At 36.4% G+C, this 27,221-nt stretch overlaps 1 protein-coding gene across 1 annotated transcript in view; it reads right to left on the bottom strand.

Moving 5' to 3' along the window:
- Positions 1–1,197: 1,197 nt before the first annotated feature.
- Positions 1,198–27,221, bottom strand: part of SEH1H (Transducin/WD40 repeat-like superfamily protein) — a 233,276-nt gene continuing 207,252 nt past the window's right edge. The window contains exons 7-8 of the mRNA XM_089792422.1: positions 1,655–1,781; positions 1,198–1,569 (exon numbers count right to left, since the gene is read on the bottom strand). Of these exons, the coding sequence (XP_089648548.1) occupies positions 1,438–1,569; positions 1,655–1,781 (259 nt within the window). The 3' untranslated portion in view covers positions 1,198–1,437. The remainder of the gene's footprint in view (positions 1,570–1,654; positions 1,782–27,221) is intronic.

The raw sequence follows: 27,221 nt of genomic DNA, 5'->3' as shown, positions 1-27,221 counted from the left end.
ATCAATGATTAAGTACCATATATTCATACTATGAAATGACTTAGTTTTGCAATTATGCATATATCTTATATTTGGGTGTGTGCGCATGTACATCACAAATCCAAATGGGAAAGATAAATTGCCCCCCCAAACAAAAAAATACTTGAATCAGCAACTTAGGAAACAACAATTATAGTTATTCCAAACATGAAACACTAATTGCAAAGGTTGCGTACTATGAAATGTAGCGATCTATGTCAAGAGTCTCCTCAATGGGTTGTCACAACAAAAGCCACATTCCTTTCCATTTCCTCTTAAGGGATATATAGAGGTAGCACAGAGGAATCAATGGAATATAGTCAAAGATTCTTAATGGCCATTATCAAATAATCACAACATGACGTAAGCTGAAAAATATCTATTCAACTCAGTAGTCTGCATTCCAATGCTACCATATAAAAGTGTGGCTAAACATTCTAGTCGATAACCTTTATACATAATCCTTTGATATTTGCTCAAATCAACTATTTGCCTTCTCAGGCGTTAGATGGATGTAAGCACACAAGTTCATATCAGAAATAACACTTTCGTTTGCAGAGAGATTTATATTGGCATCAAATGGTAGCTGAATAAATTCTTTAAATATAAGGCATATATCTGAAAAACAAGGAAGATGAGTCATCTTTAGTGTAAAGAAAGATGAAATCATTTGGATCATTCCATCAAACACTTGAAGTGGCATTCAACAATATCACCCAGTTCTAGCGATAAGGATCCTGGACAAACATGTCACATACTTCCAACAAATACATATTTAATTCAGTGTCAGCAAACAAGAATACCTGACTTTCAATAGATGGATATGAATCAACTTGAGTGGGGAGAGCATGGAATAAGGAATTATGAGGATATATTTGATAGTGATCATACATATCATAAAAATGCATGATTAAGAATAATTGTTTAAAATGATCAATGGGGGATTATATAAAGTAGAGGGAATATCAATTAGAATACCAATTATAGGGAAGAATCAAAGAATATAAAATATATTGGCTACTCTTCACAAGGAAGAGATAAAGAAGGGAATGAGTCATTTGTTACTGTCAAACATCTATGAGTAAGTAATAATAAAAGCTGGAAAGAAATATCATATATGGAACATGAAATGATATGTTTAAGAAATATGAATATATAAAATAAGAAACTCATTGGATATGGAGAAAGTGAAATCCAAACTCTAATTGAGAATTATTGAGTAAATTTATTATATTCCTAGTAGGGGACATTACACTCTTTGGCCTCAAGGAAACCAAAATTCTTAAACTCTATTATATTTTCTGTCAAACCCTCAAAACAAATGAGGCAACACTAGATTTTAACAAATCATAACGATAAAGCTTTTTGTGATTACATCATAATATTGCCCTAAATACAAATTTGAAAGTCTTTGAATAATTATTGACTGCTTTCTATAACTGCCACTTCTTGCCATACTCCATTTGTATTTGATTGCCACAAGCGAACAGTGCCATCGTTTCCAGATGTTGCTAAAGTCATTCCTCCCATGTCCCAGTCCAATTGCCAGACCTGTAAATGCTATCTGAATTAAACCAAATTATGCTAATGAAAAGAAATACAAAATCAGGAATTGTAGGCCCTAAACTAATCATACCTCGCCATCATGACCTGAAAGTGTGGTGACCCTTGTCAACTTAGGCCTTTCATTTGTGTTAGCACCAAGTTCAATGTGCCATATAGAGACTCCTTTGCTACCAGAAATGGCTATTAGTTCATATGGCCTGAAGAGAAGTTTCTCAGCTCAATATTCATCAATTTCTTTAAACACAAATATATCAGAATTTAGAATAGATGGAGTAAAAAGTAAACATTCTCTTGCATAAGCCAAGGTAAATTGTACTTCTTGCTCCATGTATCATTCTAAAGACACACCACCAGTCAAAATTACACTATATGTTATTAATTGCTATTATTTCTTAATTTGATTGTGTAACTTTTTTTAAATCAACATTTCGGATCACACTCTGTGATCCATCATCAGGATGAGTAAAAAGAACATGAGTGAGTGCAAACAGTATTCAATCTCTAGCTTCATCATCACCATAAGTCAAACAGTATTTTAGTCTCTACAAATATGGGATAAAAGTTTAAGATCTTTCTTCTGTTGTTATCTATTTGGTGAAGGCTATGAGGATGCAACTGCTTAAGGTCACCAAGTCTTGAGTTATTATATACATCAACTAATAAAAGCATCCAGTTAATTAAACCCCTGGTTTAATTGGCATTCAAACCTATCAATCACACAGAGAATAAATGTCCAGTGGATGTTAGGAAGTGTTACATGGAGACTGCAACAATGATAACCCGGGTCCTACTCTCACCCCAGGAACCACTAGGATGCTCTCCATTTCAAGACAAACACGTTAAAGAAGGCCCAAAATGTACGAGGTGAAAAGCATATCCAGGCACTGAGCCCCTATCTGTATTAAAGTAGGACCAGCCATAAACAAAAAGATCAATAATCAACAAACTTTAAATTTCGAGCATAACGAAAAAAAAAAAAAACAAAATCATAAATTGATTACATAAAAAGCTCATGTTTGTTTGGCATTTGCAGGATATATTAAAACTACAGTTTCAAAACCAAGAAATTCCAAAGCAGGGATGCAACAAATACTGCATATGGTAAGCAAATATAGTCAAAATGTTTAGTATCTCAAAAGTAGGATGCAAAGTTAGAAAAGGCCTACTGCTTTTATGATATGAGAAATAGAATTCACCTTAGCTCATCAAAAGGTTTCTGTACTGTAATCAGTTTTCCAATCATGCATACATTGCAGAAAGCTAAGATAAAAGAAAGTTTCTGGCATACAAATTTCAGATTTCCAGCTCAAAAACCTGAAATATCTTGAGACCCTATAAGTTTAACCACATACTAAGAGAAAAAGCAATAAAACCTGAGTTCGTACAGAGATTATCTCTTCTATCAAAATTACCCAGGACTTGCACCAAGCATTGTATGCTAAGATATGCTTTCCACCCATGATGTTGCAAACACGATTTCACCCAATTTAAACACTTATCATGTCTTGTAAGCTTCAAATCTAGACCCACTTTTGAATTCATTTTTACTTCTACTCCTTTCACTCCTATTTGGCATTCCATAGACTAAGAAGGGGGGTCAATGAGCCTTGCAAAGATCGTATTTGTCTGATCGTATTTGTCTGACTCGCTTATTATCTTTATCCAACTTAAAAATCAAAGACGATATTGCAATGATAGCACAAAGACACAAACACAAATTTTAAAGTGGGAACCAAATGTGGGAAAAGCTACAGAAAGAAATATACTCACTATATATGTCACTGACTACAAATGTTTTAGTGCATAGGCCAAGGAGAGCACTGCACTTGAAAAGACGGAGTCACTGACCCTAGGTTAAGGCACCAACCTTAGACTTGATACAAGGACTTGGAAATTACTGAAAGAAGCAATTCTTTCAAGGCAAGATATAGGCTTGCACAAGCTACCAAGAAAGTCACTATCTTCTACTAGCAAGAACAAAAATTTGATGAACTGAAAAGATCTAGGAACTACTTGTCAACCATTGCAGCAATCTAAAGTGCCAATGGCTACTAGGACCCCGATTCTTGTAATGTATATTGCCGTTGAATGCTTGAACAGTCATAATCTGGGATTGTACTGTGAAATATGAAGGTTGTACATTGTCTTGTCAAGGCATATGACAGATACAAGTCCACACCATGAGGGAACAATATGGTACGATCAAGTCTGGAGTCTGTATGCTGCAGGATGGAGTCATACAACAGCCTGGAGGCATACGACAATTAGAAAATGATGTGCGGGCAGATTGGGGATGGTGTATTATACTGCAGTGGATGTACAGTGCTTGTGTGTAAGGCGTTGCAGGTGGGTGTAAGGTATTGACTGTTTGGGGATAACTTCCAAGGGCCATACAACACTTTAACTAGACCATTGAATGGTTGTATGATGGTTTGCCACACAGATGTTGATTCTGACTGCTTCGTCGATGCTCATCTTCAATTTGCAAGAGAAGTCAGTTTGGATTCCCGACAGCAATTACTGATAATATATATATGGTTTGCAAATAATGATAGCACATGGACACCAAATAGATGGTTGCCAAAAATGTAAGCCACGCCAGAATAAATAGATTCAAAAGCACTTCAGATTACAAAATCATAAATGGAGAGTAGCGCAGAATGTGACAAGTTCTCCCACTGAAATCGCAAACACCAAATAGAGAAGACCATTCACCCCCGAAACGGCAGACAGAGAACTCCACTTGGAATTTGAAATACACAAATAAAATCCAAAATTAAAATCATATACTAATAACTTGCTACATGTCGGTCATAAATACCCCTTTGGAGAATCTCTCAAGGGTTTACAAAAAAGCGTCAACATGGCAAACACCTATGGACAATTAAAAAAAATGGGCCCAAGAGACCATTAAATTGATTGTCGAGGCCAAATATACAAAACATCATTATATTAATTTATTTAATGACGTCGAGGACATCACAATCCTGGTTCGAAAATTGCTTGCCCTCAAACAATTGCAGACTTGGATGCTCCAGAACCCACTTCCCTTCCTTGGTGCCATCCTCAACCAGAAGACCCTTCCATCGCACTAGAAACTCCTTAACTATGCATGACCTCAACCTCTTCTCTCGGATGTCGATGATCTTGGTTGGCTCTAGAATTAGTTTCCCCTCTTCATCAATGGGAAGCAGTTCATTCAACGTTGTGACACGTTGTCTAATAGCCATCTTAAAACAAGACGCATGAAAGACATTGTGAATCCAACTTCCTTCAGGTCTTTAGGAAGCTCCAAATTGTAGGCAACTTTGCCTACTCTCTGAACCACTCTGTAGGGACCGTAGAAACATGGCCTCAACTTCTCCTTACCACATGCCTGCAGGGAGGATCGTTTGTATTGTTGAGTTAGAAATATACCAAATCACCAACCTTAAAACTTCTCTCAACGCAATGTCAGTCAGCATACCTCTTTTGCTTGAGCCCTTTGTAACTTATCCTTGAGAGATCTCAGGATATCCAAACTCTCCTATAGCCAGTCTTTGGCCCTTGGTGTGAACTATCACCCAATGCCAAATCCATGAATGATGAAGGTTCATAACTGTATAACTTTCAAGGAACCAATGACTATAGACATGTGATAGGTGGTTTTGTACCAATGCTCACCCAAATGTAGCCAATGAACCCATGCCTTTTGTTGTGCTGAAAAATAGTTCTCAAGATATCCCTCTAGCCATGTATTCACAATCTCCAACTGCCCATCTATTTGTAGGTGGTAACTCGCGGTTGGCAAAAACCATGTTCCTATCAACTAAAATAACTCCATCATAAAGGCATGGAAGAAATGACTATCCTTGTCAATTATTATGTTCTGTGGAAGATCGTGCAAGTGGAAAACCTTATGAAAAATAATGCGACCACTTGAGTTGCCTAGTGACCAGTGGGGATAGTGAAGAAATGACCAAATTTGGTCATGGGATCAACCACGGCAAAGATGCAATCCTTTCCTTGCACTTTGGGAAGCCATGTGATGAAATCCATTGAGATGCCATCCCACTTCTAGTTAGGGATTAACCATGGCTGAAGTAGTCCTACAAGTATGGTGTGTCCAGATTCGTTCTACTGGCAAGTGGAGCATTCTAGCATGTACTATAGGAAGTCATTCTTGAGGCCCTTCCATGAGAACCGTTCCAAAATTTCTCAGTAGGTTTCAAGTATCTTAGGTACCAAGGGTGAGATGTGCATCTCTTTTATAATTCTTTCCTTTATCTTGGACTCAAGTACCAAATAGGTTCTACCCTTGTAGTAGATTATGTCGGCAACCACCTTGTACCTGTCATCCTGCACTTGATCATCCATCAACTAGCACGCAAATGCGTTCTTGAAGTTTTCAATCAATAGGTGTACCTTCCAATCTGTCAAAATCTGAGACAAAGCATTTTACAGGCCTTCTTGTCAAAGCTTCAACCACTACATTATTTTTACCCTTCACATAATGTTAAAATCAAATGATTGGATTTTGTTCACCCATTTTTGTCATTATTCGTTCAAATCCCTCTTCTCTGAGAAATATCTCTCAAGCTGTTGCAATCTATTTGCATGACCAACTTTTCTCTCACGAGGTATTGTCAAGACGTCGTCAACATGTGCAAGATGGCAAATATCTCTTTGTCGTAGATGGAGTACATTAGCTCCACTCTTGAGAGCTTCTGACTCTTGATCGCAATAGGGTGACGATGTTGTATCAACACTACCCTAATGCCTTATTCTGATGTGTTACACTCTAGAATGAAGGGCCAAGTGAAGTCATGTAGTACCAAAACCGCACAGGGACTCATGACTTCCTTCAGCTTGTTAGGGGTGTGTTGCACCTGCTAATTCCAATGGAAATATCCCTTCTTTTTTCAGGTATGTTGGTGGTGTACTAACTTGTGAGAATCCCTTCACAAATCTTCTGTAATAACTCATAGTCCAAATATCCACCCAGATTTGAGAATGTCTTGGGAGAAGACCAATCCAAAATGGTTTGATTCTTCTCCTAAACAACCTGAACCCCTTGGCCACTAACGATATATCTCAAGTATACTATCTCTGTATTCCAAATGCATGTTTATACATTTTGGAGAATTACAATTGTATCTCCATAATTCCCAACACTTCATCCAAATGCCTCAAATGTTCCTTCCACATTTTTACTGTAAAATGAGTATGTAATCGAAAAATACCAACAAGAACTTGTGCAATTGTTGAAGATGTGGTTCATGCAAGACTAAAAGGTGGCCAGTGTTAATACAAGCCCTAAACACTAGGGTGTGAATCAATAATCACCACATCAAACTTAAACTCACAAAATCAAATTCATCAATAGTTCTTTAACCTTTAACCTCTCAAACATTCAATCAACAACTTAAGTAGAATGAACTTTAAGCAACATGCAACCGCATGAAAATCTACCACGCAATGTAGACACTAGATTTATCTCGTGGAAACCCAATTTGGGAGCAAACCACGATGATACCCACAAATGTTGTACCATTCTAGATTACGCGTTGTGAGGAGCTTGCCCAATTAAGGATTACAAAAAGCACTGTAAGATGCTAACCTTTTAAGGGACTTCCCATAAACTTGTCGAAGTATTTGCCCCGTTAGGAGCAACCTGGTTAGAGGATTTTACAATAGAAACCTGTTAGGATCCACCCCGTTAAGGGATTTTGTTGTTACTATGGTTAGAGAGTAACAAAAAGAAAATGATGTGTGTTGTCTTGTTTTTCACCACAAAACGTACGTAACAATACAAAACTTTTTCAACTTAGTTTCGCATTTCTCTAAGATGACTTCGTTATTTAATTGGTTAGTATTGATCAATCAATCAACCCCAACTGATATAATGAATCCTATTACTGAAGGCTTTGGTCAAGTCTTCTTTCGTTTTTCTGTTTGGTGAGCCTATGTTTAATTTTTGAAGCCTTCAATGTCCTTTTTCACATTTTTGAGATTGTGTTTGTTTGCTTTTGGTCTTTTAGTTTTGCTCAAACCCTTTCTTTTGGTTTTCCCTTTGATTCGACATATCTTAGGGCTTAATAAGGCTTGGCAGTCAAAAGTTATGACAATTTAGGTGCCCAAAAAGTGCTACCTCGAGATGCAATAGCATACTTTAAATATCATGTTATATTTAAATGTTGACATTCACTTTTTGAAAAATATAACATAAATTGGCTTTATGTTATGTTTCTAAGTTACTTTATCACTTAAGTGACTATAGAACACTTAATGTTATATTTTCAGGTTGAGTTACTTTTTTAATTTTTCACTCAAGTGACTTTATTAACTATATAGTTTGATTTAAATTTGAGTTACTTTATGTTTTAATTTCAAACATCTAAGTAAATATTACTTTTTGAATGATATTTGCGTATAGTAATTAAACTATATGGTGTAAATATTATTTTTGGCCCAATTAGGTGATATTTTCTCGAAAATCAATTGAACATGTGCTTAATTGATCATGGCAACTTTCAACCCACTTACATGTAAAGGCAACTTTCAACCCACTTATATGTAAATATGCAATGGATCCTCAAGAATGTATTTTGCACTAAAAATGCATGTAATGGACTTCCTAGAGTCCATTTTGCATAAAAAACCTTCTTTACATGAAATTCACTTTACATGTAATTACATCTTGAGTCCACATTTTGGCTTTCCAAAGTCAAAATTGTCAAAAATATATTACATATTGCAAATTTTCAAAATATGTAATGCCTTTCGAAGAGTGTTTATGAAGGACTGACTTTACATGCAAGTTTCAAAATATGCAAAGACCCTTGGAGAGTGTGTTTTTGCATTGCTTACATCATTTTGACAAGTTTCACAATATGTAAAGGCACTCCAAGAGTGTGTTTTGCATCTAAACTCCAAAAAACAAGTTCCATAACATGTAATGAGGCTTGGAGAATGTGTTTTGCTTATTACATGTTATCTAAAACATGCAAACCTCCCACAAGAATGCATTTTGCATTGAAAGGGCAATAAGACAGTTCTCCAAGAATGTGTTTGGACTCCCAAACCATGTAATTGCATCATAAGACCACGATTTCGTTTTCCAAGAACAAAACGTCCATGTTCCTGCCCTAATAGATCACGTTTTTGGATAGAAACTCCAAATTTGCCCATTCCATGCCATGAAATACATTTCACGAGGGGCATTTTGGCATTTCCATGCCTTCTCATGCTTAAAACGTTGAATTTACTTGCAAAAAACATTGTTTCTCATTCAAGGGCATGTTTTGGTAGAAACGCCCAGATTTGGGCATTTGCCAGCTTGCATTTCCCATTAATGGATGGTCGTTTTCAAGTTTGGAGGCACTCTATGGTTATTGGAAGTCACATTTTTGCATTCTAAGAGAAAAAACGATTCATGTAATGACCCTTTGAGACCACGTTTTTTATAAAAACAGGTTTTTCTTGAAGTGTTCTGGAAACACGGTTTGTGAATTCAAGGGAAGCGACCACATTTTTGGGGATTCTCATACAAAACATCCATTCATTGCCAAATCAATTCATGTAATGACCCTTTGAGACCACGGTTTTGATAAAAACGGGATTTTCTTGAAGTTTTTTGCAAACACAGTTTGTGAATTGAAGGGAAGAGACCACATTATTGGGGATTCTCATACATAACATCCATTCATTGCCCATTAATGTCCATCACTTACAAGATTAAGGAAGTCAAAAATGGTGTTTGAGGATTCAATTTTGGAGGAGAATTTGTCTTCAAACCTATCAATCTTCCTATTTTGCCTCTTTGATCTCCAAGAAAGTGGACATTTTCAACTTTGCTCATCAATTCATGTTTATCTTGATATTTCCATGCATATTATGGCTTGTTATTACACATTTGTCCAAATGTATGCCATGTAAAGTGTGAATTCTCTATAAATAAGATGAAAACATTCATTTTTCAAGTGTTTGGAATTTCCCCAAACTCCAATTTTGAATTTGCATAGGAAAGTAGCTTGGTATTTGCCATGTTTGAGTCAAAAATCAAAGGTATGTTTTTGTTTTGTGCTTGATTTTTGTTTGTTGCTTGTTGTTGTTTTTTTTTTTTCCGAAAAGCTTAAGGTTCTTTCCCAAGAATCCAAAATCTTTCTTCACCATTGCACTTTCCAACTTTACATGCAAGTGCATCACATCATTTTCACTAATACATGTCAAAGCACATTGCATCCATTCCTTTCATATGCAATTACATTCCAAGAGCAATTACATGTATTTCCATCCTTCATCCGCATTTACATGTGATCTCACTCTCCATCCACATTTACATTTAATTCCATCATTTTTATGCTTTTACATGCAATCTCATCTTTTGAACCTAATTGCATGATTGCATCAAATCCGGTTTACATGTAAATGCCTTTACATGTAATTACATCTAGAGAACCCATTTTGGGAGGTCACTCTTTAAATACCAAAATCAGCCTTGTCATTTGCACGCATTCTCATGTGCTTAGCTTGCATTCCAAAGAGCATTTACATGAAAACACATATGCATTTGCATGCTACCCAAACTTCAAAAGTCCCACTTTTGCCCTCTGCACACACTATCCATATAATATCCAACTCATTGCATACATTCCATGAGTGTCTAATCCATACTCCGAAATCCTTATTTCTCAAGATCCGTCTTTGCCAATATCCTCATGGAGTCAATAGCCATATCTTTTGATGAAGTGTTCAAACTTTGGAATTTTCATGTTGCAGTACAAAAGATGCCCCCATCTTCGAAGTCAAAAGGAAAGATGAAGTATCAATATGAGACGGAGTTGGCACATGCAATTGCATCTCAAGTTTCTTCTACCTTATTTAATGTTTCTAATATGGAGATCGGACATGTGGACATGGCTGAATTCCCACAAAGGGTTGAAAATCCTTCAAGCAGAGACATGAGGCGCATAAAGAAAGTAACATTCTCTTGTATCTACTTTTCCTATGGCTTCCCTGGAACCTGAGCTCATCTTAATATGCGCTCACCATTTCAGTCCTAAATCCAAAAATAATAAAAATGCAGATAAGAACGTTATCATTAGTCTAGATCCAGAGGTGGTCGAAAAGATTTTCAAGGTCCCTCAAAGTGCAGAATGTGTAGATTTATGAAAGGATACAGCTCTCTACTTGTGGAACTAGAAAAAGAATATCAAAAGCATATGAATGCATCTTACTTGATTGTCAGAAGAAATAACTTTTCTAGATGGCCAAAGACTACACATCTTACTTTAAGCCAAAATATAAAGATTTGATTAACCTTCTCAGTCGGGTGTGTGGCCTTAAGGAATTTGGTGAATTTGAGCTATGGATGTTCAAATTCATTTTCCAAATCTATGATAATGAAGAACCCATTTTTGGGGGAGAACTCATTAGTACACTTGTGTCAGAACAGTTGCTTAACATGGAAACTTCAGCACCATTCTATATTGTTAGAGATAGGATCCATTAAATCTGATCTATAACTTGTAATAGCACTTATAGATATTTTATGTGTCTTCCAAGTTATTATATGAATGAATATATATATGAAATAAAGAGGCATGTCTCTTGAAGAGACATGTTTCTTTAATACAATAATATATTCTCAATATATTATAATGGTTATATATATATATATATATATATATATATATATATATATATATATATATATATATATATATATATATATATATATATATATATAAGTTAAATTATTCCATATATAATATCTGTCATTTATTATTTATATATCTCATATATATAATATAATTTATCCGACGGAATTATAACATTAACACTCCCTCTTAATGAAGAAGGATAAAACACAGATATTATACCATAGGTAATATTTCAAAAATAATACATATAGGAAATCTTTGATCAAAAGATTTCTAGAATATGATATCATGTAAGTATTGGCCTATTAGAATATCAACATATGATATTCACCAATTACTATTTGATATCATATTTGGTAACATGAGCATTGGCCTATCAGAATATCAATCAAATGATATTCACCAAATACTCTGAGTAATGGCCTATCAGAACATCAACTAAATGATATCCACCAAGTACTCAATGTGGTAATGGCCTATCAAAATATCAGGGCATGATATACACCAAGTACAGAAAATATATCTATACAAACAACTTGTAGATAATCAAATTAATGATATCAACCGCCTAGTTGTTGATTTACAAGATAAAGCCCTTACATGAAACACTTTCACAAAAATGAATCATGCTACAAGTTATTGTAAGGACGTCACTTTACAACAACTTCTCCTAATACAAGTGATAATCATTTAGAAGTCGTCACTTCTTCATGATGTACACAGGGGACAGGCTCATACATGTATGACATCAAAAATTCCCATGAAGTCTCCATGAATACTATCATGTGGTGTTGTCACAACATTCACCATAAAACATGTCAAAGAAAAAAGTTTCTCCCTCTTAGTTCGATATCACCTTTTCTGACCTCTTAGCAAAAGGTTCTTTTCGATGAAGTGTCAAACTTCTTCTGAATCTGTTATCATCCTTCTAACCTCTTGGTAGCAAGTCATGTAATGCTTCCCTAGTTCAATAGGTATCCTAATAGCATAAGGTCTTCCAGCCTACAAACATGAGACTTTATCCCATGAATCATAGTCCTATAGCTGTTATAGTTTTTTACTAGTGGAGAATCCATCAACAAGGTCTACTCCTTTTGAACCAAGATCATCAAAAGTTTGATTGAAGCATTTTATTTTCTACTCCCTCTCTTTCTCCAAGGTTGCCTCTAGTGAACTGTCAGACTCCCTCTCATAATGTCAATCATCAAGAATATTTGCTTCAAGAGACTCAAATTATCCAACCTGATCGCCAGATGATTAATGAATCCTAAATCACAGCTTCTTTGAAGCTACTATCATAAGATTGAGTCTGCACAATATTTGGTAACATGCCTAATGTACCAATCTTCTTTTCCTGCAAGAACATCCTCAGAGACAAAGGAAAAGATCAAGGAAAATAGCTCTTCATTGTAATTTTACAAATACAAAATAAGAGAGACTACAATGAGTAGATACGTGCAATACCCAAGGATAATAAATACTTATCTGCAAATATAAGTTGCTCCAATGATGATCCATATGCAACAAATCAGGAAATGCCCCCATGTAAGAATTAAACAATTTGAGTACGTCTTTTCTGCTCCCATATAAGGACGGTTCAAATGGGAATAGAACATTGGTTATCATTCGCCCTTACAATGTTGGATCCCCACTCTTATATTATTGAACATATAAGTACGCCAACAACATTGCATATTACATGGTTAGATTTACCAAAGTTTAACTGAATCATATCTACTCCCTCTTTTTCCTAATACTTATCTTTATTGCATGTCGATAGTTAAGGTCTATGTCATGCAGTCAAGGCCCAAGTGCTCTCCAATGTCGTTGTGCACCCAAGGAAGCTACAAAAATTGGAATGATAAACCTCCTGGTCTTTATGATAATAATGGTAGTGCTCATTTCATCAATGAATGTGACAGTGCGATTTTAAGTCACAAAAATAGGGATGAGCATGCTGGTCCACTTGACCAAGGTAGATACTTGTTAGGAAAATCCCATCCCTATGTACAACATCTCCATTATCGGTAACCATCATCAATTCACAATCCTTTCATAGGAAGTTTATCTGCCTTATAAGCACCACCCTTTTAATCAATATAATCGCTTCTGTTGCTGATGTACTGTAAGGTTGTTTTAAGTGTTTTACTGCTCCCTTAGTCATGACTCGTGCGTTTATTTTGTGATACCATGTTAAACACAGAGCTTTCCTTTGTGCTGTAACAAATACACAAGGTAATAAGCACAATTATAGCAACAGCAAGAAGATCGAGCTCATTGTACCCCGCCATTAACACATCCATCTTGAATCTCCATCCATCAGTATCACTACCAATGGCGACCCCAAGGTAAGATGTCAAGCTCCTCGCCATAGCCGCATTCGACAGAACGTACTCCATCAACAAATTCGCACCAGTCATATACGCCGCCAATTCACCAAACGTCGTCCGGAGGTAACTAAAAGCTCCACTAGCAACAGGCATGGCGACGGCAAACTCAGTATAACAGAAAGCCGAGAGCAAAGCAAAGAGCCCTGCAATGGCGTAAGAAACAATCACAGCCGATCTGGCATAGTCTCTAGCAGCTCTACCAGTAGTAACAAAAACTCCCGCTCCAACCATGCCGCCAATCCCAAGGCAAACTAGATTATACCATCGCAAATTCCTCTACATTTCCACGCCAGATCGAGCTTTAACTCTACTCAATTCCTCTCCACAACTCCACACTGCCCCAGCCCGCCGAGCAACTCTTCTCGGCGTCTCTCTCAGGGCCTTACAGTAACCCCCAAAGCTCGAAAAAGATCCTCCTTACTCCTCCATTCCAACCAAAGAAATCCTCCCAGAGCAACCAAACAATAAAATCCGCCCCCACTAGAGCAAAATTTTAGCCCCCAGAGCAAGAAATTTGGCCCGCAGAGCACAAATTAATGGCCAAATTGCTCACGGAAATCTACAGAGAAGATGGGGAAGATTTTATAGCCGGGAAGAAGAAGAAGTTGCTTAGTATTTAAACACACGGAACCCAAACCTTCTCTCTCCTTTCAATCCTCCTCGTAAACAACTCCAAAGTCATTTTTCCTTTTCCTTTCCCCACTCTCAGTAAAAACAAGGATAAATTACTGCCTGCCATTGCCAACCACGATATGTGCGCACTCTCAACGGGCACATTTATCTTAAAGACTCTCCTCCAAATTACTAAATTCATATTTTTGGATGAGTATAATCTGCTCTCCTGTTACACCAGTTCTAGTTTCCATCACCACTCTTATAAAGCTTGACAATGTTCAGCATATACAAGGTCTCCATGTTCGTGTTTGACCTACTACTAAATCTTTTTAAAAATTGAATCACACCAAATCATAAGCATGTCTACTTCTGCTCGTGTGGCATATACCCAACAGAGGCTTCAACACATGGCATGTATGAGTTGTATCCTCGCATGGTCAAGAAAACTTCAAACAAAAAATAGAGCATGCACCATTGTATACACCAAGGCAAGAGATCGAGTCCTTCACCTCCTCTATCCGTGTATCTCTGACTCATCAGAGGGTAGGCATAATTCACTCTCTTATGGAGGGTATTAAAAAATAGCAAACATCCTCTTTGTTCTGTCTCGATAAATCATGGTAACAATCGATATGGAGAATGATGTGATGGACGCTTCTGGTTTTGGTTCTCGCATTCATGTACACATATCTTTGACTATCTCAAATTAGTCAATTTAATTTCCCAATGCATAATATTGTATAGACCAGAAATATGGTCTCAATCCATGAACTTCCTCATGACTCTCTGATATCCTTGATTCTTGCGGTATGATGCAGAATTCCAGATTTGTATGACTCTACTATTCCTTCATCGTTTCAACATCAAACTTTCAATCATTTTCATCATTTTCAATTATTTGATTTGTCTATGATGCAGATAATTTAATATGAACAGGCCTGGGGTTAACCTGGCTCTGATACCATGTTAGAGATAGGATCCATTAAATCTGCTCTATAACTTGTAATAGCACTTATAGATATTTTGTGTCTTCCAAGTTATTATATGAATGAATATACATATGAAATAAAGAGGCATGTCTCTTGAAGAGACATGTCTCTTTAATATATTAACCTACTTAGTTATAGTTATAATACAATAATATATTCTCAATATATTATAATGGTTATATATCTATATATATAACATAAGTTAAATTATTCCATATATAATATCTGCCATTTATTATTTATATATCTCATAGATATAATATAATTTATCTGATGGAATTATAACATTAACATATATGAATTCATACCTAGTTTATATAGCTGCAACTACACGAGCTTTTTTAGGATTATCCACCAAGGGAGATCGTGCTCTAGTTCTCATTTGGAATCACTATGAACAAATCACATTGACATAGAGTAAGGAACATTATAAGAGAGTCCAAGATGCATTCTTTGGATATTTCAAATGTCAATTTGATAAGGAATTGGTGATTAGGAGAATATAAAATGAAGCCTAGAACAGGGTGAATCAGTGTGGTTGCATCCTTCTACAGTTTCCAACTTTCACTTATCTAAGGGTTGGTTATTTCAAAGGAGAGACGTATACACTACCAAGGTATCCTACTAACAGGATCATTTTGATGGAGTTAGCTAGGCAGCTTATGGAGGTACAATCATATCAAAACACTCTACATAAGCCAAGTTTCGATAATCACTACTGCTAAACCTTTCATGATTGGGCAATATATGCTCAACTCAGTGTACAAGGTGAAAGACATGGAGACAGAACTTCGGCTGATTACTATGAAAAAGTTCAAAGCTAGGTATGATTTTGATTACTGAGGTTTGAAGTCAAAAATCAAGAGAGCATTTCCTCATGTTCATTGCATGGAGGATGTATGGATTGATATGCGCACGGAGCTGGATATTATGAAGATGAATTTGCATGTCCTTATCACATGTAATCCAATAATTTCTCTCTTTAGTTAGAACAAGTCAAAATTGGTTGAGTTGCTCCCACTTTTTCCTCCTTTTTGTCAATTGCTTTGCCTATATAAAGGAGTGCCCTCTCATTGTAAAAATCATCTTTTATTGTATGCAAGAGAGCTCTAAAGAAATTGTGCAAGCATAACTTTGATTGTGTAGTACTATTTTGAAGGAGAAGTGAATACAAAGAAACAATTGAAGCTGAATTTTGATTGAGTACAATTGTGACTTGTGCATGTTGGAAGCTTTGACTGTGATTTGCATTTGTTCTCTTTGATTCATGCATTTTGTGATCTTGATAATTGAGTATTAAGAGTTAGGAAGTAATTGGAGCCGAAGCTTTGACTAGGACCAATTGTGGAGATACATAAACTACGAGCTTTGATTGTAGCTTGTATCTCTTTCTTAATTCACAACAATAGTTAGAGTTCTCTACTTCTATAAGTCTTTGTACCTCAATAGTAAAGGTCATTCTTATAGCATAGATTAAAACCAGACATAGAGCCAAATTGATATGCTTTCGACTAGCCTTTGAGTTAGTAGTGGTTTATTGGTATCACCATTTACAATGTCACATGGAAGTGTAGTTTGAGGTTTCATCTTGCCCATTACTCACTCCGCAGGTAAGTGGATTCTTTTTTGAAAGCTAAGAGGAAAGAATATTGGTAATACCCTTTCAAATTTCTCAACATATTGCTTACCTTGAGTTAATCCAAGGAACGGTGAGAAGGGGGAGCCTTCCCTTTAAAGTAGAAGAAAATATCTCACACGAATGGCTGGTCTACCTATTTTGCAAGTCGATTTTACCCAAAACTGTCGGTTGCAAAATATCCACCCAACACTGTGATTTGCATAACCTCTACATGATCAAATCCAATTAGTTGGTGCAACTCTTCAATATACCCAAGACTTCTCTTTGTCTTGATCGCGCTCAATTCTATAACTTGCTCTACAACTACAACCTTCTCCAATCTTGCAACCAACAACCAACACTTTTATTATTGCCCTTAAGTAGAACTTCTTTCTACCGCCTTAACAAATCTATGTCCAACAATCCAAATTGATTTTGATAAGTTAAAGCACATCTAACCATCCATAAATTAATTTCCTCTAACCGTCGGCTCTCACAATTTACCTTGGAAACTTTTTCCATCTGGTAAGTCATTTTGACCTTTATCCACAAAACACGCAACTACCTTCTTGCTTTTCGAAAATTGTTACTGATCCCAATAGAAAATCAAATAGTATGACTGCTCCACAAATCTTCATCAACTATTCTTCATCACCAGTTCAACCTTTACCTATTCACCTATTTGTCCAATTCACCTATTTTTCCAGTTCACCAGTTTGTCCAATTCACCTGTTTGTCTACTAACCCGATTGTCCAGTTCACCTATTTGTCCACTTTACCTGTTCAGCTATTCTTGTCAAAATCACTTCTAGACCACTAAAATACCTCTACCTGTTAACATTATAGCATGTTGTCTCACCACATCATCTTGATATCATAACCAATCATATCCTATGATTGATCCAACTAATACTCTATCAACATGAAGTTACATTCAAATCAATTAACTGTTTATCAATGATTGTTTTAGAAATTACCCGGTTTGAGCTCATCAACTATAACTTACTCAATTCGTCACTCCAGAAGTTGTGCTCAAACATAACATCACAACACATACCTTAACCTTTTTGTAGGATAACAATTCTTAGAATCATACTGCAACTTGTCTTTTACTCAATTGATAAATGGTAACATGCTAAAAATACTTCGTCAAATAGTTGACATCAATGACAACCGAATAACTTATTTACCTCTTATCAGATCTACACCAATCCATCATCAACTCATCATGTAACATCACTTCAACAATCTCATCCCTTCATGAGTTACGCCAACAGCTAGAGCATTAGTCAACCCAAACGGCATGACTAAGGACTCATAATGTTCATAATGGCAGCTAAAGGTTGTCTTCTCCACATCTTGTTCACTCATGGGAACCTGATCTTAGTCGAAGCATAAATTTATTTTGGAAAAATAGGTCATGTTGTGAAACTCATCCAACAACTTGTTGATCTTTGAAATAGGGTACCTGTTTTTTATAGTTTTCTTGTTCAATGCACGGTATTCCACACACATCCTGACGCATCCATTCTTCTTTGCTAACACCATCGACGATGCAAAGGGGCTAGAATTGTGTCTAATCCATCCTTTGTCGAGGAGTTCCTAGAACATTTCTCTATCTCATCCTTGAACTTACTAGGATGGTGATAGGGTGTGGTGGTGGCAAGCCTCACTCCTCCCTCTAGCTTTGTGGAGTGCTCAAAGCCACAGTATAGAGGTATGCCAAGTGGGAAATTGGTGAAGACCATAATGTGCTTATCCAACACATCTGTGGCTCATCATTCTAGAAAACATTTTACTGCCTCCATATAGGTTCTATAGAGACCAAGTAGTGCGCCACCCAAACTACATCATGTCTGAAGATTGTCTCTCACTGTCATGTCGAGATTATCTTTGAGCCCTTCAACACTACCTTGTTGTCATCCACTTTAAAGGAGAAATCCATCCTTTTAAAATTCTGGGTGTACTCGTCAAGAGTCTCCATCCACTAAATGCCCAACATGACCTCCATGTCATCCAAATCTAATAAAAAGAAGTCATTTGTTACCGTGCATGGTTTCCCATGGTAATGCTCAGCTGTGGTAGAAGATGGATACATGACAAGAGGTTTCCTCCTACCACCTTAACTTCAAACCCTTGGTGTGCCTTTGTATGCAAACCCCTTTGATTAACAAGTGATGAGTTGATGAAGTTGAGTGTGGCCCCACTGTCAAGCATGACCACGACCTGTTGTCCCTAGAGAGTACCTCATACCTAAAATACCATGCAGCTCGAAGTACCAACAAGTGCAGTAATGGCACCTACTCATAGTACCAGTATGGAAATCCTCTCTGCACAGTTTATGTCAACCTCCTTGGAAGCTTGTCAACCTTCTCCTTTGGGTTCAGGTCCTTCATGCTCTTCCACATCGTCAGACATCACCTCAATGGAATGAATTTTTCCTTTGCCCAAATATCGGTGCCTTGGTTCCCATGTCTCCTTATAGTTAAAATAGAGTTTCTCCTCCTAACCTATAATGTCCCCACTTAGGATGCTTTTGAATTCAGGGACAACTAGCTTGAATTCTTAAATCTTTTCATGAATTACAATCTTGATTCCATAATAATCTTATGAATTTGCTAATGCATGGTGTTAGTAAACAGTTTTTCCCAAGATCTTGACAATTTTTAAAAGGAGGGACAAAATTGTAAACTAACAAATTGAATTCCTATTTATGGATAAGGAATTCTCTGCTTAAGATTTGCTTTGTGTTATACAAGGTGCAACTAACCTTCATGAAAAGATAATTGTTAAATCCTCTATCGAGGGAAAATCTTCCCAATGAGTATTTTACTGAAAATACTTAAAAGCTTTAAGTTATCTCATAAATACAAGATAAATGTGAATACTAAAAAACCATTTGATTTTAACAATCAGTATCAACCACATGATCAAATGTTAAAACAAAGGATAAATAGTGAAGTAATATAGATTCCACCTCCCACAACCTTCAAGATTTAAAAACAATTAATTCCAAAATACACAACAAATGTAACTTCACTCCCACATATAATATACACCCTCAAGAATGCAAATCATCATAAAGCAGACAATAATATCTACTTCAGGAAGCTTTAGCACATAAAACTATAGAATTTTACTTCAATTGTGCTAATCCAAGAAATATTCTATTCAAAATTCAAAGTGCAGAATATTAAAAAAAAAGTATTTTTGTTTTAGTCTATGGAGAGATGAACCCTATTAGATATTATCTATTACATATTTATACGACATAGGGCTAGATAGCTATCCAAAATTACCCCGACAGGAGTAAATTGTCTCTTAGTTAATACAACCGTGTTAACTGAAATGGATAAAAGAAATAAACAGGAGGATATAAAAATGCAGCTGGCCAATGAACATGTGCCATGTCAGGAGGAACTGTTCGCACCACTCGTGATTCTTGCGGCCTTCCATGTTTTGTAAGCAGCAGTAAATGCAGAGATAACTCACTGATGAGGTAAGCCGATGTATGCAATTCTCAACTTCCAGAGTTCCTTTTCCCTCTTTAGTTCTATTACCTTTTCTTCATGCATCTCCAAATGTTTCAAGTTTATTATCAACATAGCTTCAGTATGAGCGACATTTGAAAATCCTGTCTACAAGGCATTTTCTTCTCCTGAATCTCTTGGAACTTCTTCTGGACTTCATTTGCTAATTCTTCCACCGAGGCTATGGAGTCACTTTCCTTACCCGTGCAATGCTTGTTGAACCACCTTAAATCACCTCGGATTATTTCATCCACAAGCTTAAGACCATCCAAGATTTCTTTGATTTCACTTACTGCCTGGACTAGTGCCTCATTCCTCCATTCAATACAATCTTTAATCACATACAAAGTTTTATCATCCAGGCCAACCATAGGGCATTCAGCTTGGAACCTTTGCAATCCAAATCCTTAAATTTCCTCTATCCAGAATACCACTTTTACCCAATTGTTTCTTTCTTTCTCAAAGCCTTCATTATTGGACTCCACCTTCTTGATGATGGCAACAATTTCTTTTGAAGCCTTATCCAAAAGGCTTATCTGCTTCACGGTTTCACTCAAGACAAATTGCAACCATTCTTCAAATGTCCTTGCAATAGCTTTACATTTCTGCAAATTATCAAGAAACTATTGGTTGGCCGAAGAAGATACATCCACAATTGCCGACATCTCATTCAAAGGCTTGGGTTTCGGGTGGAGGATAGCGTTGATGTATTGTGCTATGCTCCTCATTGCTTCTTTCATATCTTGCTTATCCTGAGCATCTTTCCAGACCTTGTCTACAATCTTTTTGTTTGAAGCTTCGAAAATCTTCATATCCATTGCACAGCTCCCCTTTCCAAGATCAATCCTTGATACTTGATAATCTTGAGGAGTGAGGTCCTCATGCGAACTGCCTTCTGGTGGCTTGGCTATCTAAGCTGACCAATGTCCTGAACTTTTATCAAACTCTATCTTGGATTCAATTCTAGCCTTTTGGTTTTCGAAGACTTTCCCAGGCACTTGCTAACCAAGTCATCGATAGGCACCGATAGGTGCACCAAGCTTCTTTTCTTCTCGATGGAAGTTTCCAGCCACTTAGGCGTGGCAAGGTCTTTGCCTGTCATGAGAGAAACCTTAGTTAAGGTGAGGGTACCTGATTGAGTACCAATGCTTTTAGGTAACTTTTGAGGATTTGAAGTATTATCAGCCATGGGTAAACTAGGAGATTGCTCTGGATTTGACCTTGTTTTGGCCGGATCTAGATCAACTGTCACTATATCTTTTTCTTTTCTTGGTGTTACTTTCTTAGTGCTCGAACGTGTTACTCTTTTGACCTTCGGCACCTCCTTATGAACAAGAAGTTGAAGTGGCTGTGAAGTTACTTCAGCTTCAACTTTAGGGGAAACTACAACAGGATCACCAATACTAGGGTTAGCGATGGCCTTTGGCTTTGAGTGTACCTTTTTGTGTTTGGTTCTTGAGTATTTCTCTAGTGCCCTAGGGGTAGCTGATTCAACATTCTTTGACTCCAACCATTTTTCAATTCTTCTCAACACTTCTGAGGTACGGGAAAGTAGATAATCCTCTTCCCTTTTAGTCCAATCAATTTCAAGGATGGGCATGCATTCAATTTGATTAACATAAAAAAGGTCAATCACTTCTTCAACTTCATCCTCCGTTATCCCATGGGTGTTGAGGTTAACTTTAAACATATTAATTTGGCTAACAGTCAACCTAGACCATAATCTTTTTTTGACTTCAAATTCATCAGGACAATTAGCCCAATTATCTCCCAAATGTGGAACATGGACTAGTGAAGATGCATTCTTGAAATTATCCCTAGAAAAACCTATATAATCAAAATCTTCTCTAGGAGAGTAGGTTTGAGGCATAAGCGTGACAATGCAATTTTTGTTAACACGACTTGTTTGAAGTTTGAGCATCTGTAATGGCCAATTTCAATGGGAAATATGAAAGAAGATGACTGTTTAGTGCTTTCAAGAGACTCTATCACATAAACAAATTGCCTACATATCTCAGATAAGACAATGTTGTCTAAACAATAGCGTGGCAACCTAAGAGGTTCACCAGAAAAACCTCCAACTCTAATATGCGGAAATTTAGGAAATTGAATATAGAAACAGCCATAAATCTTGATGGCTTGCATTGACTCTTCTGATAACCTGTGATTCTCGTGTCCTTGGAGCTCAAATACTAACCTCCCGAGGAATACATCATTAACCCTCCTGAATTCTTTGCAAAATTCAATTGCCTAGAGATATTTGTAGTACTGATAGATGGCCATTTCATCGATCCAGGGCATGTGTGGAAGTCCCTTCCATTCCTTAGATGCCGCTAAAATGTAGATTAAGGACGACAAAAAGAATGAGCTGAAACTACCAATAGCTATGAGGCCCTTATGTAAATTTTCACCTATTAAATCAGCCCAATCAATGAATTTTTCACCTTCGACAATCTTTTGAATAAAGAGGTACATCCAGCTCTCCCAGTGGAAGGCGTGGTCATTACCCTTGACTCTGTTTAAGAGTAACACAATATCTACAATCTCCCTAATGAAATGCTCAATAGTCAAGGGTTTGGGCAATCTAGAGCCTCCTTTAGCCAGTTTTAAAAACCAGGTTTGAGTTACAATAGAATCATAGTCCTTCTTTCTATCACCATACAGGCATTTTGCTTCCTCAAATGTCCAAGGCTCATAAGTTTCTTTGTGAGGAATTCTTAAAGCCGAACTGACACTAGCACTATTTATCCTAACCAACACCTCTCCAGAAGCCTTCTTTATGCACCTAGTGTTGGGGTCATAATGATTTGCACATTCAACAACCAATTTTGGACACTCTATAGCTGATGGGAAGGTGGCGGCTTCAAGTAACCCGCTACTGGCTAATTTCTCATATATTGCTCCAGACACATTTTTCATGTGCTCGACTATGTCCGCTGAATTTTTATTTACCTGGAAAGTATCCCGAATTTTGGGGAGGGAACTCAAAAGGCATGGCTTTTCTAGCTTACGCATCTTAGGATGGAAAAGAGTCATGGTTTAATTTGAAAGATGAAGATTTACAGAGATAAACTGAAGCACTTAAATGAAAACTAGGCACAAAAAATGACAGAGCAGAGTAATGCACTTACAATTCTTGACAGAGCTCAACCTTCCACTTCTCTTGCTTACCAGTCAACGCCAAGAACTCACAATGATTAAATGAGCAATTATACAAGCCAGATGGGTAATTGTAGGAAATGATTTCTTGAAAATCTCAGGACAGCTATGAACGGGTGTAAGTATTTATAACAAGCGTGTCACTTGTACCTGACAAGACTCGCAAGGTTGTTTGCTGTTAATGCCCATCAAATCTGCACGTAGCTCTACACCTCATGATATCACAAAATCTAAATGCCACCTTTTCCCATAAAAGCAACCGTACTTCGGCACGATTTTTCATAGCTGTCATATTTATTGCCTTTCACGTCTTCAAGATCACCACTGGGTGGGACCCATTTCTTGCCTCGCAAATGAGTTCATGATTTCTTAATATATAACCTGTGAGAAAACAAGCAAACATCATAAAACCACAAAGTTGAGGTTGAAGTTAAAGTTTCAAATCAACTCCTACTTCAACTTCAACTTTGAGAATATGAGCTCAGGCCGACGGGTAAAGACCTTGCCAGAGTGACGAAAAATGGGTGGAGCTGAACTTGAACTTGAAGTAAGTTAAAACTTCAAGTTCAACTTCAAGTTACAAAAAGGATTCTTGGCTAACAATATTGCACATTGCAAAAAAGTGTAGGGTAACACATGGTCAATGATATATCAATGCCACTTGGTATCTAATGTAGATGATTGAATATAACTTAGGTGATTAGCTATTGTAAACTAAAGTTATCCTTAATGACCCTTGTGATTCCTGATATAGAATACAAGGTGACCTCTTACGGTTTCTCCTTACAATTATATTTCCATATTGGATGTGAATAATAATATACTGTTTAAAAGAGTGATTATATCAGCCTAGATTTGAAGCTCAATACTGAACTGGATGTGATAGATATAAGAAATGTTTCATCTCTCCAAAAATTCATCTCCTGCTCATGTGTCTAAAAGTAAGGATACACTTGTAACCATCTTTCTTATCACTTATACACATTCTTTTCATAACTCTGTCTTCAGTCCCCTTATACAGATTTTCTTATTATGGTCTATATGTCCACTTAGTCATACTTCTTCTAAAACAAGGAATCACATCTTGTGATGCATAGGTTTTTTAATTTAATTTTCTTTACAATATCCTACTGTAGTTGTCTCTGTAATTTGGCTAATTATCTCTGTCAGAATCTACTGTCCCTGTCTGAGTGTTCCCTTGTGAAAGTACGGTTTCGTGGATTCCTTTGTTTGAACTGATTGGTTATTTAGTTCCTGTTGCTGGTGACTTGGGAGTTTTGATCATGGTGGATTATTCTCAGTATATTTCTCTGACCAATGTCTAGTTTCCTTTTTTCTGTGGTCACAATATTTTCATCCCTGCTTCTTATGACTGCACATAAACTTACTCTTAACATTTACTGCTATGATATGGGGAACATATTTTTGCTTTGTCATGTTCCTAAGCTGCTTTAATATTTGATCAAAGTCTTGTATTCTCTTCAATCCTTGATCACCCATACTGTATGTGGTTTGTCTACTTCTTTCAACGTTGAGTTGGATCTTTTGCGCCTTCTCCTCTATTTAATAGATAGTGACTTGGTCTGTGGTGTGTTACTATGATTCACAGGTTATACAAACTGGGCGTAGGATAACTTTAATCAATATCGACTCCTTCCATTATATGAATATTATCCCATGATTGATTATGATGGTCTCCATTTAATCTATTGCTTAGTTGTGCGTGTGCCTCTACATAGCATTGCATCTCTGTTAACGGCTATAGAAGCATTGGATTGGACGCTTTTGTTCCCAAGATTTTCTTTGGCGGGTGCCAAATTTATCACAATACTTCTATGATGAATTACTTAGTCGATGTATTTGAGAAGCCTCTCGTTCCTGACGTTCACAAATAGTCTTCTACGTACGATGACTGGTGATATTCAGACAAAATGTGGTCCACGGTGTGGTTCTAAATTGTCTCCCTCAGTTATGTATACTTCTATGATAAGAGAGTGATTCCTTGTGGCTTTTGTATTCTGCAACGAAAACTTCCACCTCCCTTTTTATATCCTCCAGATAGATGCACTATCCGTCGTAGCTATTGTCTATCTCAATGAGACATGACTCTTATGCCTTAATCATTTTAATGTAATTAATAATATTTTAATTTATGGTATTAGCCATTAATTTGTTTTCATCCTCCATTTCTCTTCTATTATGTTTTGGTTATAAAACATTATCTAATTATATTCTAACTATCACTTTAATATATGATTAATATATTATGTGTTACATTATATTTTAAATTTATAGGATATACACCTTATATTCAACATTAGATATGTATGACATTATATATTTTGTACTTATAAATGTGATGTATTATTTACTCTGACATGCCTATTAAATTGATATTATTATTTATAACATTATTTTAGATTAACAATGATATTTGGTATATTAGGAATATACATTCAAGTTATCATTAGAATTTAATTATTTTTATTTTTATTTTTACTTCATCAATATAATTATTATAATTATAATTATGTTTTTTAATTTTTGAAGTTTTGAATCTTATATTAACCTTTTTATTATTAAAATCACTCTTGGATATGCGGACATTACAAGCTCCTATTTGGCGACCTCATCCAATTATGACTTCTTTGGCTAGGGTTTGTTATCTTTATCCTTCGGAGCAAGGTTTGTAACTTCTGGAGGAAGAAGATGAGAATGTCGCCATGTCAGGTGCCTTCTAATAGCTTTAAAGGGCAAGACAGGATTGAATTCTTTCACCCAATCTTTCAAAGGTTCCATCAGCCCGTCTGTGAACAACACTATCAATTGCCTTTGTCAGATATCTATCACCCCAATTCTTTGAAATTAAGTTTGGGTCCTTGTCAAAATAATCAATCAGCCTCTATGTCAACTTGTATGAAGTCACTTAAAAAGTGGTGAAGCAACCATTCTATGTTTCCACCATTCATGAGTGACTCCTTCCAAGTGAAGTGTTCCAAATTTAATGGCCTCATCTTCAAGCATTCGGTTGAGCCAGAAGTATCTTCTTTATGCACCTAAGCTCGTGCTAATGTTGCTCAAGTCTCATCAAAGGATTATTTACCTATGAAATGTCAGACAAAGAACTCCAATTGGAATTTGCAATACACAAAGAAAATCAAAAACCACATACTAACAACTTCCTACATGCCAATCATAAATACCTCTTTGGAGAAACTCCAGAGGGTTTACTTAAAGCGCCAACACAACAAACCATTAAATTAATTGTTAGGGTCACATATACAAAACATTATTATGTTAATTTATTTAATGACATCGTGGACATCACAAACAACTTTGTCAAACATGTACATTCCAACCTCTTCGCTTTCACATTCCAGTACAATTACTGCACACTCAATCCAAAACATTCCAACCTCTCTCTAGTAAATGTTAGGTAAGTTTGCATCATTCAACATAGTTCTATCCATTTCTACAACAGATCTACTTTTCCTTTCAACCACTCCATTAATGTCATGTTGGTTGACAGCCACCAAATGAAAGGTTGTTAACTAGAGTGTTGGCTTCTCGAGGTACTTCTAAACTTCTTTTGGTGGCACATTAACTCCCAAACCTCTGCCAATGATGTTGCTTGTTAATTATTTTCCAATTATCTCTATATCAACAACAGTTCCCTCTCAATGCTTACTATC

The sequence above is a fragment of the Cupressus sempervirens genome, chromosome 7 (assembly GCF_028749045.1).
Source record: "Cupressus sempervirens isolate cs-2001-9-10 chromosome 7, ASM2874904v1, whole genome shotgun sequence".
Lineage (NCBI taxonomy): Eukaryota > Viridiplantae > Streptophyta > Pinopsida > Cupressales > Cupressaceae > Cupressus > Cupressus sempervirens.
This window is presented reverse-complemented; position numbering and strand designations above follow the sequence as displayed.